General features: G+C 34.9%; 1 protein-coding gene across 1 annotated transcript; it reads left to right on the top strand.

The window, feature by feature from the left end:
* The first annotated feature begins 1571 nt into the window (after nucleotides 1-1571).
* On the top strand, nucleotides 1572-13308 carry LOC142240673 (uncharacterized). The gene is made up of 3 exons (XM_075312376.1): nucleotides 1572-1947; nucleotides 2010-2325; nucleotides 12214-13308. Exons 1-3 carry the CDS (start codon nucleotides 1596-1598, stop codon nucleotides 13205-13207), a joined length of 1662 nt encoding a protein of 553 aa, XP_075168491.1. The 5' UTR covers nucleotides 1572-1595; the 3' UTR covers nucleotides 13208-13308.
* Nucleotides 13309-19680: the final 6372 nt, after the last annotated feature.

Genomic DNA, 19680 nt, shown 5'->3' with positions numbered 1-19680 from the left:
AAAAGTCGCTGGGGGTCAGATCTGGAGAATACGGTGGGTGGGGAAGCAATTCGAAGCCCAATTCATGAATTTTTGCCATCGTTCTCAATGACTTGTGGCACGGTGCGTTATCTTGGTGGAACAACACTTTTTTCTTCTTCATATGGGGCCGTTTTGCCGCGATTTCGACCTTCAAACGCTCCAATAACGCCATATAATAGTCACTGTTGATGGTTTTTCCCTTCTCGACATAATCGATAAAAATTATTCCATGCACATCCCAAAAAACAGGGGCCATTACTTTGCCAGCGGACTTTTGAGTGTTTCCACGCTTCGGAGACGGTTCACCGGTCGCTGTCCACTCAGCCGACTGTCGATTGGACTCAGGAGTGTAGTGATGGAGCCATGTTTCATCCATTGTCACATATCGACGGAAAAACTCGGGTGTATTACGAGTTAACAGCTGCAAATAACGCTCAGAATCATCAACACGTTGTTGTTTTTGGTCAAATGTGAGCTCGCGCGGCACCCATTTTGCACAGAGCTTCCTTATATTCAAATATTGATTAATGATATGACCACCACGTTCCTTTGATATCTTTAAGGCCTCTGCTATCTCGATCAACTTCATTTTACGGTCATTCAAAATCAATTTGTGGATTTTTTTGATGTTTTCGTCGGTAGTCACCTCTTTCGGGCGTCCACTGCGTTCACCGTCCTCCGTGCTCATTTCACCACGCTTGAATTTTGCATACCAATCAATTATTGTTGATTTCCCTGGGGCAGAATCCGGAAACTCATTATCAAGCCAAGTTTTTCCTTCCACCGTATATTTTCCCTTCAGAAAACAGTATTTTATCAAAACACGAAATTCCTTCTTTTCCATTTTTTCACAATAACAAAAGTTGCTTCACAAAAGACGCTCTATCTCACAAACTAATTGACTTACAGACGTCAAATTTTGACACGAATCATTTGAAGGTTGGTGCTATATAAAAATAATATGCATTTAATTCTAGCGACGCCATCTATGTGTCAGACCGGCGACTTATCAGCCATCCTGTTACAAGAGATGTTAATGATTTCTCTAAAACTCAAACAAAAATGGTTCTTGTAAATCCAGAATTTGATATAGTCTTCATAGGTAATATCTTTAAATTTATCTTCGGGAAGTGTACTGGTTGAACTGCTCTGCTTAGGAGAATATCTGTCATCACCCCCCTGAAAATTGAAAGGAATCTGTAATATTTGATTCATGGTGGTGGTGGGTATTTAAGATTCGACCCGGCCGAACTTATTGCTGTATATACTTGTTCGAAGTTGGGAATGCGTCATTCTTGAACACCTGGTTCTATATGAAGGAGTTGCCAGATCGAAACAAAAGTTAACATGTGTTCATAACAGAGATGGACGTTTCCAAAAAACTTAACTTTTTTCTGTTTATACCGCGCTTTTTGTGCTAGGCTAAGAAGTTTCCGAACTGCCCTCGTAGTACAATTGTAAGAATGCTATCTTATCAACCGTGTCTTAAATATACAATTGCTTTTGTACATATTGTGCCTATGTAGACATTCAGTAGTCAGTATCAAAACCAATCTCATAGAGAACAGTTCGCTATGATTAAGATAACCGGTACCACGTATGATGATGAAGAGAAAATCTGGTCTGGTCCCAAAACAAAAAATTTATACAGCACTGAGTTGACCGTGGGCGAAGCTATTGTGAATCAGTTATTGAAAACTCCTAGAAAAGTGATACAAATTGTGGACTCCACAGGAGAGACTCTAACAGCTATGGAGTTTCTGAATCATTCTCTGGCATTGGCTGATAATATTTTGAAATCGGGTATTAAATGTTCAGATGTTGTAGGCCTATATGCCCGGCATTCACTACATTTGGCCACTGTAATGATGGCTTCATGTCTTTGTGGGACGCCAGTAAGTGCTCTATTTCCAGGATTTGATAAAGGTAGGTTGGTTCTTCTTCATGAGTTCGACGGATTGCATATTTCTTTGTCATCTATTCCATAGACAGTGTTATCAGTATTTATGCTAATACTCGGCCAAAGATTATTTTTTGTGATGAACAAAATTATGTCAATGCCCTCTATGCCAGTGATCAATTGAATTTAAATGCCCAGATTGTCTTGCTGACGGGATCTTTGGAAGGTGTTACGAAAATTGCAGAAATGCTTAGCCCAGAGGATGAGATCTTGGATCTGGCTCAGTTTCCTTGTTCAAATTTAAATAGTTCGGATACAGCAGTTTTATTAAGTACATCCGGCACAACGGGAAGTCCAAAGATCTCAATGTGTTCACATCAAACTCTGCTTTACAGCAATATTTTGTAAGTAACAATCGCGACAGACCAGTCTGGTTACATTTTTTGAGGTAAATGCGAGCCCTGGCAGTCTCTATAGAACTGACCTCGAAATATTAAAAAAGTTCTATGATAGCTATCTAGCCAACCTTCCGCAGTCTTAAGGAAGAAGAAGTAAGCCTATTGGATGGTATTTCAGTGGATCTAAGTGATGATTCTCAGATTCTCTAATGGCACACAAACAGACTCTCATTCTTCTGGAATATATAAGGTAGTTCCCAGACTTCGAACAGGATTTCTTATATATTGGAAAACACACAGATAGTATACACCAAATCTAATTTTCCATTCAGTTTGGAATTAAATCACAAATTGTGGTCACGTCAAGATTTAAGATGGAGAAATATGACCATTTGGGGGCTATACCAAAACAGATTTGTTAGTTTAGGCAAATCAGATTGACAAATTGCTATGTCTAGGTAATCAAAAAACCTAATCAGGAGGTCGGTTTATATGGAGCTATATCAAACAAGTATATACAGCCGGGCCGAATCTTAAATATCCAACACCACGAATCATATATAATTGTTTCCTCTAAAAAGGCCCTCGTCATAGTGGGTTACTTGAAACTATATAGAATTTTATGTTGATTTGAACAAACTTGCTAATACAAGGAAAATCGGGAGATGTGTCTATATGGGGTGTATACTAAAACATGGACCGATACACATTATTTTTGGCACAGGTATTTATGGTCCTAAATACCTCTAGATTTCCAATTTTAGGGAAATCGGATAAAAACTGCGGTTACTAGAAGCCCAAGACCTCAAATTGGGAGGGTCGGTTTATATGGTGGCTATATCAACACCCGGACCGATTATTAAAAGCTACAAAGTCGATCTAGCGCTTGGTGTCCGTCCGTCCGTCTGTCCATGTATTTGTTGTTCACAGGATTCCGGTCGCAATTATTAACCGATTTTGATGAAATTTGGTACAGGGAGTTTTTTTGGGCACAAGGACGAACGCTATTGAATTTGGAAGAAATCGGATCAAATTTAGATATAGCTCCCACATATATGTATCGCCCGATTTCGACAAATGGGGTCACGTTGCGCGTTTTTTCAAACGGATCGTCACCAAATTTGGCAAAAGGTAATCTTTTCCATCGCCCTTCAAGTCTGCAAAATTTCATCCAAATCGGTTCAGATTTAGATATAGCTCTCATATATATGTATCGCCCGATTTTCCCAAATTTGGCCACAAAACCTTTATTTATCAACCGATCTTACTCAAAGTTGGCTAAATATAATCTTCTATAGCAGTAACTATATGTGCAAAAAAACATCGAAATCGGTTCAGATTTAGCTATAGCTCCCATATATATGTACCGCCCGATTTTTCTAAATTTGGCCATAAAAACCTTATTTATCAACCGATGTTACCCAAAATATTATGCAAATTGGTTCAGATTTAGATATAACTTCCATATATATGCATCGCTCCATTTTCCCAAATTTGCCCATAGTACTCTTATTTATTAACCAATGTTACTCAAATTTCAAATTTTGATGTACTAGCCGATCGTACTAATACGTACTTGTAGCTCTTACATAAGAATATTGCTCGATTTTTACAAATTTGTATTTATTACCCACACTAATTTAACGATTTTCTCTTTTTTAATAATGGGCTCAATATTAGTGGCATACTAACTCCGTAGGTGCTATATCAACACAACCAGTGTTGCTAGAAGTAGGGGAAATTCCCTATATGTAGGGTTTTTTTCTAATATTTAGCGTCTTGTACGGACGTAGGGCCACAATGTAGGACATTTTCACTCAACACAATTTGTAATAATTTTTACATTTTGGTGGCTTTAGAGGAGGAAATTAGAAGCCGGCAAGGCTTGATCTTTAACAACGTGTGGTAAACTTTATTCCAGTAGAAAATTTTGTCAACATTTTATTAGTATAGAACATTTTGTCGAAATTGTATTTCTATAGAAATTTTTTTCAAAATATTATTTCTATAAAAAATTTTCTCAAAATGTTATTTCTGTGGAATTTTTTCTCAAAAATGTTATTTCTGTAGAATTTATTGTCAAAATTTTATTTCTATAGAAAAATTTCTCACAAAAATTTGTTTATAGAAACTTTTTCCAAAATTTTATTTTTATAGAGATTTAACAAAAACAAAAAATTAGTAATCTAATTTGGGTAGAATTCTACCAACTGTGGCAACCGTGGTGGTAATACAAATTTATATCCGAAGTTATATACGTTGCATATTCATGTTTTAAGATAATAAAGTACTTAGAACCATTTTTGTTTTGTAATTTTTTTTTATATTTAACGAAAAATATAGTAGGGAAAATTGTTTGGGTATGTATGGGAAAGTAGGGAACTTTTTTTGTCCTTGTAGGGTAAACCGAACATTTTCCCTGGTAACATTGACTATGAGCTATAGTCAGATTGACACAAAGCACCCATAGACATGTACCCCTTAATTTTCTTAAATATGCAACTGCGGTTTATCTCCCAGACCTATATGTTACCCCACAAATGCTTATGATTACTAATTCTGTAATGGTGGTTTAGGGTATGTCGGCCCCGCCCGACTTTCTACTTTACTTACTTGTTTTACTTGGGTGGACGCACGTTTCGGAATTACCACATTCCTCATCAGCATCCTCTACTATAATTGGTTGATAGTTTTGCTGCAAGTAGAGGATGCTGAAGAGGAATGTGGTAATTCCGAAACGTGCGTCCATCCAACCATCTTGCAGTTCATAGGGCAGTCCATAGGTCAGTCCATAGGGCTTATAATATAGAACATCATTGGGAGTGCATCTTCTGGAAGTGCTTTGAAAGTTGTGCCTTTGGAAGAACTTCAATTTTTTTTGTTGGAACGTAAAAGTGGTCCGATATGGCCCATTTGCAATACCATCCGACCTACATCAATAACAACTACTTATGCCAAGTTTCAAGTCGATAGCATGTTTCGTTCGGAACATGCAACGACCCAGAATATATATACTTTATGGGGTCTTAGAGCAATATTTCGATGTGTTACAAACGGAATGACAAAGTTAATGTACCCCCCATTCTATGGTTGAGGGTATAAAAATTGAAAGGGAACACTCCCTACACTGAAAAAACAGTGAACCCACCAGGAAGAAAACTTTCGGTTAATTTTAGAAAATTTTGAATATTTGTAGAAAATTTTAACTAAACAGTATTACAAACGTTGGCATCACGCCGATGTCATAAAAATAAGTAAATATTTTTCGACAAATACAAGAAAATTTATTAGACATAACTAAGTTTTTTCACTTGTTAAAGAAAATTTTGTAGTTTGAAGAAAAAACTTGGAGTTAAAAATTGCAAGAATGTCTTTAGTGACATATGAAGTTCACGATGGACGCATATTTGGTAAAATTTACATATTTAAAGAAATTCTGAACTATTTTGTGGAAGACACAAATTTAGTTAATCTTTATGCTTCATTTGAGTATATTTTTTTCCTAGGGTTTAGTTAATTTAACTAACGTACACAAAAAATTATTAGAGTAAAGAAAACTTTCTCCAAACCTCATATTTCTATGAACTAAAATAAAGTTAAATTGGCTTTAGTGAAATAGAGAGTTCACTTTTTTTTGAGTGTACCCGACGTTTGTTAAGCCGGTCCGTTTTACATCTGCATAACCGCCTTATTTCCGTATATAAACGACCCATTAGGAGCCACCGTGGTGCAATGGTTTTCATATCCGCGTTGGATACATAGGTTCGTTGGTTCAAACCCAATTTCTAACAAACACCAACAAGATTTTCAGGTGAATTATCCCTTCTCAGTTATGCTGAGTTTTCAAAGCTTCTTTAAGTGATTTCACTGCAATGTGGAACGCCGTTCGGACTCGGCTATAAAAAGGAGGTCTCTTGTCATTGAGCTTAACATGGAATCGGGCAGCACTCAGTGATAAGAGAGAAGTTCACCAATGTGGTATCACAATGGACTGAATAGTCTATGTGTGCCTGATACACCGGGCTCTCACATAACCTAACCTAACCTAAGGGTATTCAAAATATCATTCGATATATGTCGGGTAGCACTCACTGATAAGAGAGAAATTCTCCACTATGGTATCACAATGGACAAAGTGAGCCTGAAATATCGGGATGACCCTATATCTAACCTAAACGTAATTCCTGTTTGTTAAAATACCCATATGTATTTTTCCCAAAAATTTGGCATTAAATTGACAATTTTACAATGAATATATAAATCCGAAAAGTGGTTGTTGAGCCCTTGAACATACCGATTCTACCGATCCACCGACAATTGGTGTAACAAAATAAACCTATCCACAGGATTTGATCACTCCAATCAGGAATAACATTCATAAAAATTAGACGCTAACAGTTTTGTGGGTTATAGACAAAATGATGAGCTAAACAGTGTAGCTGATATGTGTGGCAACTAACTTCAGATTGCTATCATTTGTCGGACAGATTGCACTGGAAAGTTCATTTTAATATTTACAAACTTACAAAAGCATTTTGATCTATTGCCCATTTTCATGAAGGTTCGTTAATGGTACGTTAGCTAACGAACCTTCAACCCGTACTACTTTCTGTTAACTGTCAGTTAAAGCCTAAAGTATGCAGGCTTTAACTGACAGTTAACAGAAAGTATGCAGGCGTTACCTGACAGTTAACATGTTATGCATCCAAAAACGGCTCGTAAGCGTAGCGTGTCAGATGTTTGTTTTTGATATATGACAGCCCATAGAAATGATTACACAACGTTTGCACAACGTAAACGTGTCGTAAAAATGTCGTAAGATTCAGAAAAAATTAAAAAAATTGTCGTTGTCGTATCAGCTGATCAAAAACCAAGCGTCATCAATTGAAAGAAGAAGAATAATGTTATTAGCGTGAAAATATATAATTAAAATGTACTACTGTATTGTTTTCAGTTCTTTTGTTAGAGCTTCTTGAATTGATTCGAAAATTGTAAACTTTTGTTACAAAATTTTTATTTTTCAATAAAAAAAATATTTTTGAACCAACAACACAGTCTATTTCGTTTATATCAAGCACTGTTCTTTTGTGACTTTAAGTCTTTAATAAGACACATTTTACAGTTAATAGTAAAAATTTAATATAATAGTATGTAATGTTGAACATCGTTTCGGACATATTTGGAATATATGTAAAAAACAAAAAAAAAACTTTTTGGTGTTCGGTCGAAGCGGGGATCGAACCCACGACCCTTGGCATGCAAGGCGGATGTAGCATCCACTGCTCCACGGTGCCCAACTAAATGTATGTTTCTGTTAAGTAGAGTTTGTTTAATCGGCTCGTGGGCGCCGAAAGCTATGCTATATAAATATAACTTATATGGATAATTCTCTATTGATGACAATAACAGCAACATAGCTCAGTGGATAGTGTGTTGGCTTACTTTGTATGGTCCGCGGTTCGATTCTCCGTCCAGGCGAAAGGTAAAATTTATAAAATCGAATAATTTCTTCTACATTATTTGTATTACAAAACAAGTAAGTAAAGTAGAAAGTCGGGCTGGGCCGACTATATCATACCCTAAATCACCCTTACTGAATTCGTAATCATAAGCATTTGTGGGGTAACATTGATATAGGTCTGGGAGATAAACCGCAGTTGCATATTTAAGAAAATTAAGGGATACATGTGTTTGGGTGCTTTGTCTCAATCTGACTATAGCTTATAGTCAGTGTTGCTAGGGAAAATGTTCGGTTTACCCTACAAGGACAAAAAAAGTTCCCTACTTTCCCATACATTCCCAAACAATTTTCCCTACACTATTTTCGTTAAATTTAAACAAATTTTACAAAACAAAAATGGTTCTAAGTACTTTATTATCTTAAAACGTGAAAATGCAACCTAGAAAATAAATTTGTATTACCACCACGGTTGTCACAGTTGGTAGAATTCTACCAAAAATAGTATTTTTTTTTTTGTTAAATCTTTATAGAAATAAAATTTTGGAAAAAGTTTCTATAAACAAACTTTTTTGAGAAATTTTTCTATAGAAATAAAATTTTGATAATAAATTCTATAGAAATAAAATTTTGAGAAAAAAGTCCATAGAAATAAAATTTTGAGAAAATTTTTATAGAAATATTTTGAAAAAATTTTCTATAGAAATACAATTTTGACAAAATTTTCTACAGAAATAAAATGTTGACAAAATTTTCTACAGGAATAAAGTTTTAAATTTTTTTAGATTTTTTCTCGGCACGAGTGGTAACTGTTGTTACCACACATAGTTAAAGATCAAGCCTTTAACTATGTGTGGTAAAAATTGGGTGAAAATGTCCCTACATTGTGGCCCTACGTCCCTACAAGACGCTAAATATTAGAAAACCCCTACATATAGGGAATTTCCCCTACTTCTAGCAACACTGGCTGTGTTGATATTGCACCTACGGAGTTAGTATGCCACTAATATTGAGCCCATTATTAAAAAAGAGAAAATTGTTAAATTAGTGTGGGTAATAAATAAAAATTTGTAAAAATCGTGCAATATTCTTATGTAAGAGCTACAAGTACGTATAAATACGATCGCCTAGTACATCAAAATTTGAAATATGAGTAACATTGGTTAATAAATAAAAGTATTATGGCCAAATTTGCGAAAATCGAGCGATGCATATATATGGAAGATATATGTAAATCTGAACCAACTTGCATAATATTTTGCGGGTTTGATTACTACCACAAAAGGTTACCTTGTGCAAGATTTGAGTAAGATCAGTTAAGAAATGAGGCCTCTATGGTCAAACATAAGGTCATTAGGGGCGAATTTTTCAAAATCGGGCGATACATATATGGGAGCTATATCTACATCTGAACCGATTTCGATGAAATTTTGCACATGTAGTTAGTACTATAGAGGACTGGATCTAGCCAACTTTAAGTAAGATCGGTTAATAAATAAGGGTTCTATGGCCAAATTTGGGAAGATCGGGCTATACATATATATGGGAGCTATATCTAAATCTAAACCGATTTCGATGATTTTTGGCACATATGGTTAGTGCTATAGAAGACTACATTTATCCAAATTTGAGTAAGATCGGTTGATAAATAAGGGTTTTATGGCCAAATTTAGAAAAATCGGGCGGTACATATATATGGGAGCTATAGCTAAATCTGAACCGATTTCGATGATTTTTGGCACATATAGTAAGCGCTATAGAAGATTACATTTAGCCAACTTTGAATAAGATCGGTTGATAAATAAGGGATTTATGGCCTAATTTAGAAAAATCGGCCGGTACATATATATGAGAGCTATATCTAAATCTGAACCGATTTCGATGATTTTTTGCACATATAGTAAGTGCTATAGAAGATTACATTTAGCCAACTTTGAGTAAGATCGATTGATAAATAAAGGTTTTGTGGCCAAATTTGTGAAAATCGGGCGATACATATATATGAGAGCTATATCTACACGCTCACAAAAAATCGCTTCTGTAACATATACTCACAAACATATTTTGCTTCAAGCATATATATTTTTGGGTATTACCCAAACATTTATATGTTTGATCTCTTCCAATATATAATATGTTTGAAAGCATATTGGTCTAAACAATATATGTTTGGGTAGTCTAAGTTCCAAACATTTTGTATTTTTGCATCCAAATTCAATAATGTTGTCTTCCAAAAAACAATATGTTATTATGTGAACATATAATATGTTTGGAAGCATTTTGCACCCAAAAATATTATATGCTTAAAAAAAATTCTCCCAAACAATATTGTGCTCAAAATTTTATTTATTTATTTATATATTTACAATCATAATGAATTATGAAAATGAATTATGAAAATAAACAGGTAATATAGGTGCTAACAACATAGGTTTTCGACCTGAATGCTCAAAATTTTGTTTCTGCCTAATTGTATATTCCCCCACATCTTTCTCACTTTCACGAGATTTTTTAGTTCTTAGCACCTTTTTCTGTAATACAAACATTGTAGAAGAAATTATTCAATTGTATGATTTTTTTTATTTTAATTTTACCTTTTGCCGGACGGGGATTCGAACAGCGGACCACACAGTTTGTAAGGATCAAAGAAGTAGCTGATCAATTGCCCAAGGAAAAATAAAATGTTAATTTTGTAATAACAAGCAACAACCACCAACTTAATTCAATATCGCTCCCTGTTAAATAGCGCTCCAAGCTACTAAACACATATATGTTTATAGGCTATTTCTAAATTAATATATGTTTGCATCCATGCATATTATATTTACAAACATTTTATGTCCCAAACATAATATGTTCTAACATATTAACATATATGTCCCAAACATGTTATGCTAGTTTATGAACATTATATGCTTGCACTCAAAAATATTGTGTTTAAAAATTTGTGTTCCAAACATATAATGTTTATAGCCAAACATATGAAAAACAGTCTTTTTCATCCGTGTAGGTTAGGTTATGTGGCAGCCCGATGTATCAGGCTCACTTAGACTATGCAGTCCATTGTGATACCACAGTGGTGAACTTCTCTCTTATCACTGAGTGCTGCCCGATTCCATGTTAAGCTCAATGACAAGGGACCTCCTTTTTATGGCCGAGTCCGAACGGCGTTCCACATTCCAGTGAAACCACTTAGAGAAGCTTTGAAACCCTCAGAAATGTCACCAGCATTACTGAGGTGGGATAATCCACCACTGAAAAACTTTTTGGTGTTCGGTCGTAGCAGGAATCGAACCCACGACCTTGTGTATGCAAGGCGGGCATGCTAACTATTGCACCACGGTGGCTCCCGAGAGCTATATCTAAATCTGAACCGATTTGGATAAACTTGAAGGGCGATGAAAAAGATTACCTTTTGCCAAATTTGGTTACGATCCGTTTGAAAAAAGGCGCAAAGTAACCCCATTTGTCGAAAGCGGCCGATACATATATATGGGAGCTATATCTAAATTTGATCCGATTTCTTCCAAATTCAATAGCGTTCGTCCTTGTGCCCAAAAAACTCCCTGTACCAAATTTCATCAAAATCGGTTAATAATTGCGACCGGAATCCTGTGAACAACAAATACATGGACAGACGGACGGACACCAAGCGCTAGATCGACTCAGGGGGTGATTCTGAGTCGATCGGTATATATTTTATGGGGTCTAAAATCAATATTTTTGGTAGGTACATTTTTTGGCCGATCAAACTTATTATACCCTGACCACTATGTGGTTTAGGGTATAAAAAGGTGCTAAGAGCTAAAAAAAAACCACGTGGAAGTGAGAAAGATGTGAGGGAAAATCAAATTAGTCAGAAACGATTCGTTTTTGAGTTAGTCTTTATGAAATTGTTTTTACATCCTGAAAAAGAATAAACGTTTATCACAAAAGTATATACTCTTCTTCCAAATAAGCTTCCTTACAGCGAAAAACAAATGAGAAACGAACTTTGACGGTAAGAAATAAAGGTATTCGTGTATGTTAGTGTGATTGCTTTATATATGGCTGGAAACCCATAAGTGACTATCATTAGAGCCCTGCAGGATTCAAATCTTTACCATTGCTCGTTTTCGTCATAACGGAAATGTGGCATCGCATCTAGAAATGGACGAAAAACACAATAACAAAACCAGAAATGATCCAAATAGTGAAGGCTAGATTAGATTTGATCGAAATCCATGCCGCGTCGGGAGAAAACTTGAAAAATTAGCTTGGACTAAAGCCATTTAAGTTCCAAAAATTACGAAAGCCCACCAATGCAGTTGCAATACCTTCACATTAACATTGTATGGTGTCATTAAATGCATTAAGAAGTTAACGATTTTTTTTATATTTATTGAATTGAGTTGAAATTAAATTAACACAAGATATATTTCTGATTGTCTTTGCAGTGCCACAGCTCATACAGATTCAGTTCTTCTCTGCTTTAGCACAATGTATTGGGCTTCCGGACTGGTGAATTTATTTTCCGCTCTATTGAATTCGTCTCTACGTATTGTTCCCGATAAATCCTATAGTCCAGAATATTTTCTATATTTGGTTAAGCGTTATGGAATCACTCATGTCTTTGCCAGTTCTAGTCAAATGGCGGAATTGGTATTTCAGTGTAATAAAAACGAGATAAAAGAATTCTTGCAAACAATCGACACAATTCTGTGTGGGGGAACGAAAATCCCTATAGCAGTACAAGAAAAATGTTTGGATATTATATCGGCGGATATGGGAAAACCTGGTTTCTGTGTGGCCTATGGCATGACGGAAATTGTGGGAGCTTTGACATGTAATGGAGGCTATCCGCATGATTTTAAACCCCATACCGAGGGAAAATTATTCGCCAACAAAAAGGTATGCATTGTAAATGAAAAAGGCACACGGATGGGACCAAATGAAACTGGAGAACTAATGGTTTATAATCCCTATATATGGATGGGTTATTATAACAATTCCGAGGCAACAGAAAAAGTTTTGAATGGCCAATGGTTGCGTACCAATGATGTGGGTTATTTCGACGATGAGGGATTCTTGCATTTAATGGGTCGCAAAAATGATATCTTCAAATGCAAAAGTTTTCAAATATGTCCCCAACACATCGAAGATATTTTGCTGAGAATTCCAGGCGTAGCTGAGGTTTGTGTTTTTCCAATTGCCAATATGATGGAGGATAATTTAATTGCATGTGCCATTGTTAGAACTCGGTATAGTGATGATAAAATTCTTACTGCTGAAAAAGTCCATGATTTTCTGAAAGAAAATATGGACAGTTTTTATGCTATGAAAGGTGGCGTTTATTTCGTTGATGTCTTGCCGAAAACGTCGACTGGAAAAGTACAAAGAAATAAACTTCCTGCAATGATTAGGGAGGCAACTTACGCCTCACCGTCATGATAAGTTATCGTGTTTATATAAATTGACTTGACTACATTATACAATTAGAACATATCATTACTTTGTATTATATCGAATAAATGCTATTACAGGGAGTGAAATATTTATTATTTTTTTTTTTTTGTTTGAACCACATAATAGCTGAAGTATAAAAATGTGCCTACCAGAAATATTGATATTAGAAACCATAAAATAGACTCCCAAACATATTCTGCTTCAAGCATATATATATATTTTCAGAATTTGTGCAAACATATTTAATATTTCACCCTAAGCATATTTTTTAAAAATCCAAATGCACAATTTAAAGTGTAAATTGAATAATGTTTAGATTTAAGCAATTAAAATGTTTGATGTTGATGAATGCAAGCTCATTTATCAACATAAAAAATACGTATCTCAAGCAGAGCACAATTGTCTCTGTGTTACGTTGATGTCGTTTGTTATCTATCTTCATCCATCTTTATCTTTTTTCTCTATTCTCTCTTGCACTATCTGACGTTTCTAAATATCTATATGTTTATATGATAAATATCCCAGCAAAAAAAATTGGAAGTTCTTCCAAAGGCACAACATTAGAATCACTTCCAGAAGATGCACTCCCAATGATGTTCTTTATTTTAACAACCCAGGAAGTTCTTTTAATTCAGTTTTTTATAACTTGTGTTTTTCATATTTTTAATGGGTAATTTTAACTTTTTATACCCTCCATCATAGGATGGGGGTATATTAACTTTGTCATTCCGTTTGTAACACATCGAAATATTGCTCTAAGACCCCATAAAGTATATATATTCTGGGTCGTGGTGAAATTCTGAGTCGATCTAAACATGTCCGTCCGTCCGTCCGTCTGTTGAAATCACGCTAACTTCCGAACGAAACAAGCTATCGACTTGAAACTCGGCACAAGTAGTTGTTATCGATGTAGGTCGGATGGTATTGAAAATGGGCCATATCGGTCCACTTTTACGTATAGCCCCCATATAAAGGGACCCTCAGATTTGGCTTGTGGAGCCTCTAACAGAGGCATATTTCATTCGATCCGGCTGAAATTTGGTACATGGTGTTGGTATATGGTCTCTAACAACCATGCAGAAATTGGTCCACATCGGTGCATAATTATATATAGCCCCCATATAAACCGATCCTCAGATTTGGCTTGCGGAGCCTAAAAGAGAAGCAAATTTCATCCGATCCGGCTGAAATTTGGTACATGATGTTGGTATATGGTCTCTAATAACCATGCAAAAATTGGTCCATATCAGTCCTTAATTATATATAGCCTCCATATAAACCGATCCCCCGATTTGGCTTACGGAGCCTCTAAGAGAAGCATATTTCATCCGATCCGGCTGAAATTTGGTACATGGTGTTGGTATATGGTCTCTAACAGTCATGCAAAAATTGGTCCACATCGGTCCATAATTATATATAGCCCCCATATAAACCGATCCCCAGATTTGGCTTGCGGAGCCTCAAAGAGAAGCAAATTTCATCCGATCCGGCTCAAATTAGGAACGTGGTGTTAGTATATGGTCGCTAACAACCATACCAAAATTGGTCCAATCACACAAAAATTGGTCCATATCGGTTCATAATCATGGTTGCCACTAGAGCCAAAAATAGTCTACCAAAATTTTATTTCTATAGAAAATTTTGTCAAAATTTTATTTCTATAGAAAATTTTGTCAAAATTTTATTTCTAGAGAAAATTTTGTTAAAATTTTATTCGGTTCATAATAAAATTTTCATCATTGTCAAAATTTTATTTCTATAGAAAATTTTCTTTAAGTTTTATTCGGTTCATAATTATGGTTGCCACTCGAGCCAAAAATAATCTACCAAGATTTTATTTCTATAGAAAATTTTGTCAAAAGTTTATTTCTATAGAAAATTTTGTGAAAATTTTATTTCTATCGAAAATTTTGTTAAAATTTTATTTCTGTAGCGGTAATGCAACTTAAGTAATTCGATTGTGGATGGCAGTGTTTAGAAGAAGTTTCTACGCAATCCATGATGGAGGGTACATAAGCTTCGGCCTGGCCGAACTTACGGCCGTATATACTTGTTTTTGTTTCAAATAGGTTAAAAACAGAGTAAGAATTCATAAAATGGTACAAATCATTTAAATTTTGTCGAAAAAATGCTAAATACAATCTGAAAATATTGTGAATTTGTAAAAATATTTGAGGTCAAACTTTTCCGACAAGCGTTAGAATCCATTAAAAATTATAAAAAATTATAAAAATTATTTATTTGACAAAATATCACAGAATTTTTTTATTTACATCCAAAACATTAAATTCGGATCACACCAAAAGAAGTGATGCAAATTCAGTGAAACGGCTGTTGAAAGGGAGGACTTCCGTCCTATGACAAGCCCATGTTAAATTCATCGCTTCTGCGTCAATTTTGCACCACTTCCGGATCCAAAAAGAACATTTTCATTACTTTTTTGGCGACGCTTTTTTTGCTGGGATATGTTATGTTTGCATGCAGGGATATTATACTTAAGAAAATGTGATGTCCCAAAAATAATATGTTCTATAGAATATGTTATAACATATTAACATACATATATGTCCCAAACATGGTATACTAGTTTATGAACATTATATGTTTGCACTTAAAAATAATGTGCTAAAAATTTGAGTGCCGAACATATAATTTTTACGCGAAACATATTAAAAACAGTCTTTTTCGATCGTGTACCAAAAGACTCAAAATCACCTTTTGATATAACTCTTGGTGTCCGTCCGTCTGACCATGTATTTGTTGTTAATAACCGATTTTGATGAAATTTGGCACAGGGTGTTTTTTTTTGCAAAAGATCGAACGCAATTGAATTTGCTCTTATTTAGTAATTCATTCTTGAAGTCTACAAAATATTATCGAAATCGGTTTAGGTTAAGATATTGCTCTCATATATATGTAGCGTCCGATTGTCAGAAATTTGGTTAAAAATTTTGCTATATTAACCGCAGTATTCGAACGAAATCGATGGGCGGACTTACCGAAATTTGGACCGATGTAAACCAAGTTCGACACAGGTCTTTTTGCACATAAAGTTCCTCCATATTTCCACCTTCAGATAAATTTGATAAAAATTGGGGTGTTTAGACGCTATACCAAAAAATGGACCGATATGAGATATATTCGGCACAACTCTTTGTAGCTCTAGATTTTCGATTTCAGCCAAATCAGATTAAAGTTGCGGTTTCTACACGCATGATTGTCACAATCATATTCGAAGAGCAAAATAATGTGATAGGAGCTATTTTTGCGGCGACCATGTAACATTTTAACCTGCAACCATGTTGGCTCAGTGAACATGGTTCTAAGAAAAATATAATTATGAGGACAATTATGAAAAATATAATTATGAGGACAATGTTAATCTATTGATAAAAATAATTTTGTTTGAATGAAAAGACAATGGTCACGATTTAAAATGTTATGGTATTCATTAAAAATGTATTTCTTCTAGTTAAAAGAACATGGTCACAATCTAAAATGTTTTGATCTTTATGAAAAAACTTTTTTCATCGTCGAAAAAAGGACGGCACTTGAGAAAAGAAAACACAAAATTAACTTTATTTATTTGTTGTTATTTATTTATAAACAAAGCCATTGTTTATTTGTATTTATAATGCCGTTCAAGCAAACATCATATATTTTTACACACTATTTTATTTCAATTTCAACAATAAGTAATTATTCCATATTTACATCGTGCCCATCAAATGTACAAACGTGGACATCATGTTACTACAAATAGAAATAAATGATACCTATAGCAAAATGCAGAACAAAAACAAGTAAGAAAAGTCTAAAGTCGGGCGGGGCCGACTATATTATACCCTTCACCACTTTGTAGATCTAAATTTTCGATACCATATCACATGCGTGTTGGGGGCTATATATAAAGGTTTGTCCCAAATACATACATTTAAATATCACTCGATCTGGACAGAATTTGATAGACTTCTACAAAATCTATAGACTCAAAATTTAAGTCGGCTAATGCACTAGGGTGGAACACAATGTTAGTAAAAAAATATGGGAAACATTTAAATCTGAAGCAATTTTAAGGAAACTTCGCAAAAGTTTATTTATGATTTATAGCCGAGTCCAAACGGCGTTCCACATTGCAGTGAAACCACTTAGAGAAGCATTGAAACCCTCAGAAATGTCACCAGCAAATGTCAATGCAAGGCGGGCATGCTAACCATTGCACCACGGTGGCTCCCTATATGAGCCATCGGGAGAACGATATATATGGGAGCTATATCTAAATCTGAACCGATTTCAATAAAATTTGGCACACTTGACTAAACTAATAATACTCCCAATGCAAAATTTCAACTAAATTGGGGTAAAACTGTGGCTTCTGGGACCGTATTAGTCCATATCGGGCGAAAGATATATGGGAGCTATATCTAAATCTGAACCGATTTCAATAAAATTTGGCACTCTTGACTTTAGTACTAATTGTTCTTCTTGTGCAAAATTTTAAGCAAATTAGGGTAAAACTTTGGCTTCTGGGGCCATATAAGTCCATATCGGGCGAAATATATGTATGGGAGCTATATCTAAATCTGAACCGATTTCTTCCAAAATCAATAGGGTTCTATTCTGAGCCAAAACACATACATGTGCCAAATTTGAAGTCGATTGGACTAAAACTGCGACCTAGACTTTGATTACAAAAATGTGTTCACGGACATGGTTATATCGACTCAGGAGCCCACCCTGAGCATTTTTGCCAAAGACACCATGTGTCTATCTCGTCTCCTTCTGGGTGTTGCAAACATATGCACTAACTTATAATACCCTGTTCCACAGTGTGGTGCAGGGTATAAACAGGTACATTTTTTCAATTACACTTTCCTTTTTCGTGTTCACATAAAACCACGTGCCACTTCTGAATAAATAAATTAACACAAAACACAGTAATTCCGTATTCTCCGTCCATTCCAAGAAACCTCAACACACGACTGATGCGCAAAATGAAAATCGTGGGTACCTGGTCAATGTTTTTATAAAATTCTTTTCGCAGCAAAAAAGTTTAAAAATTAAATGGGCACGAAAACCATGTATATTGTCTTTATGGCCATGTAATGGTTCTAGACATGTCTGTACGTAACGTATAAAAATATTTTTTTCCTTGCAAAAAAGTCAAAAAATTTAATATCTGACCACTCATGATACATGATTTTCCCGACCATGTAATGGTCTCAAACTCTATCATTTAAATAATAGAACATGTTTGCGGCATTTGAGAACCATTTAAATGCTTATTGGCAGCAGAAATTTTTCTCTGCTCGAAATTTATTTTTACAAAGACAAAATACATAGTTTTCGCGACAATTACATGCTCTAGATAAGCACTAAATGGATGCGGCAACCATGTCCAAACAAGTTTTTTCTGTGCGTGAACAAACGGACATTGCTATATCGCCTTATGCACTGTTCCTGTATATCGAACGAAACCCAACTCGAAAGAAAGACAGTCACTCGAATACGAGTGAATTTGGGTTTTCCTATTATGTTCGTTCGTTTAAGTTCGTTTCGTTTGTATGAGAATATATTGATTATCAAAAATGAGTATTTTCAAATTTTTAGCCTGATAATTCATTCAGCTGTTAACAATGTTTTCACCTTTTTTTTGACACTTATTGAATATGTTCGTTTAGTGCTTGACAACAAAATATGAAGTGACTTGCCTTTCGAAATAGAAGAACAAAAATCAATTTTCTTTCGTTTGGAATAACATACGAACACCCAGAGAAGGAATATGATCACCTCAAACATGTTTTAAGAGCAAAATATTATTTTTGGGTGGTGACCATGTAACATGGTTTTCGCAACCATGTTATTTTCTCGGAAATCATGTATCTGATTTCGGCAAGCATGTTATATTTGACGAGAAAATAACATTTTGGTGACAAACATGTTACATGGTCACCATACAAAAATAACATTTTGCTCTTGAAACATGTTTGAGATGATCATATTCCTTCTCTGCGTGAAGGAAAGCTTTCGTTCGATATACAGGAACAGGCCATTCGAATTTCTCCCTGATATATACTTTATATGGTCGGAAATGGATGTTTCGATGTGTATGGAATGGCAAGCTTAGTACACCCCCATTGCCATTCTACGAGTATGGTGGTGCGTATAAAAAATATTGACAAAAAATGTGAAAATGTGATTTTGTTTTAGATTTTAAAATTTCTTCATTCAAATTAACTTCTAAAGTAATGAATACTTTCGTCTTATGACAAGCCCATGTAAATTTTTTTGGAGATGATCCATTGCACTACTTCCCGATCACAAATTAGAATCTAAATTACTTTCTTGGAAGTTCTTTTTCTCTAGGAACTAATGGAGTGTGATTAAAAAAAAAACTTTAAGAACCTCTGGAGAATAGTGATATTACTTTGACATTGATTAGCTAAACTTGTAAATGC

This window comes from Haematobia irritans, chromosome 5, assembly GCF_050003625.1.
Source record: "Haematobia irritans isolate KBUSLIRL chromosome 5, ASM5000362v1, whole genome shotgun sequence".
Classification (NCBI taxonomy): domain Eukaryota; kingdom Metazoa; phylum Arthropoda; class Insecta; order Diptera; family Muscidae; genus Haematobia; species Haematobia irritans.
This window is presented reverse-complemented; position numbering and strand designations above follow the sequence as displayed.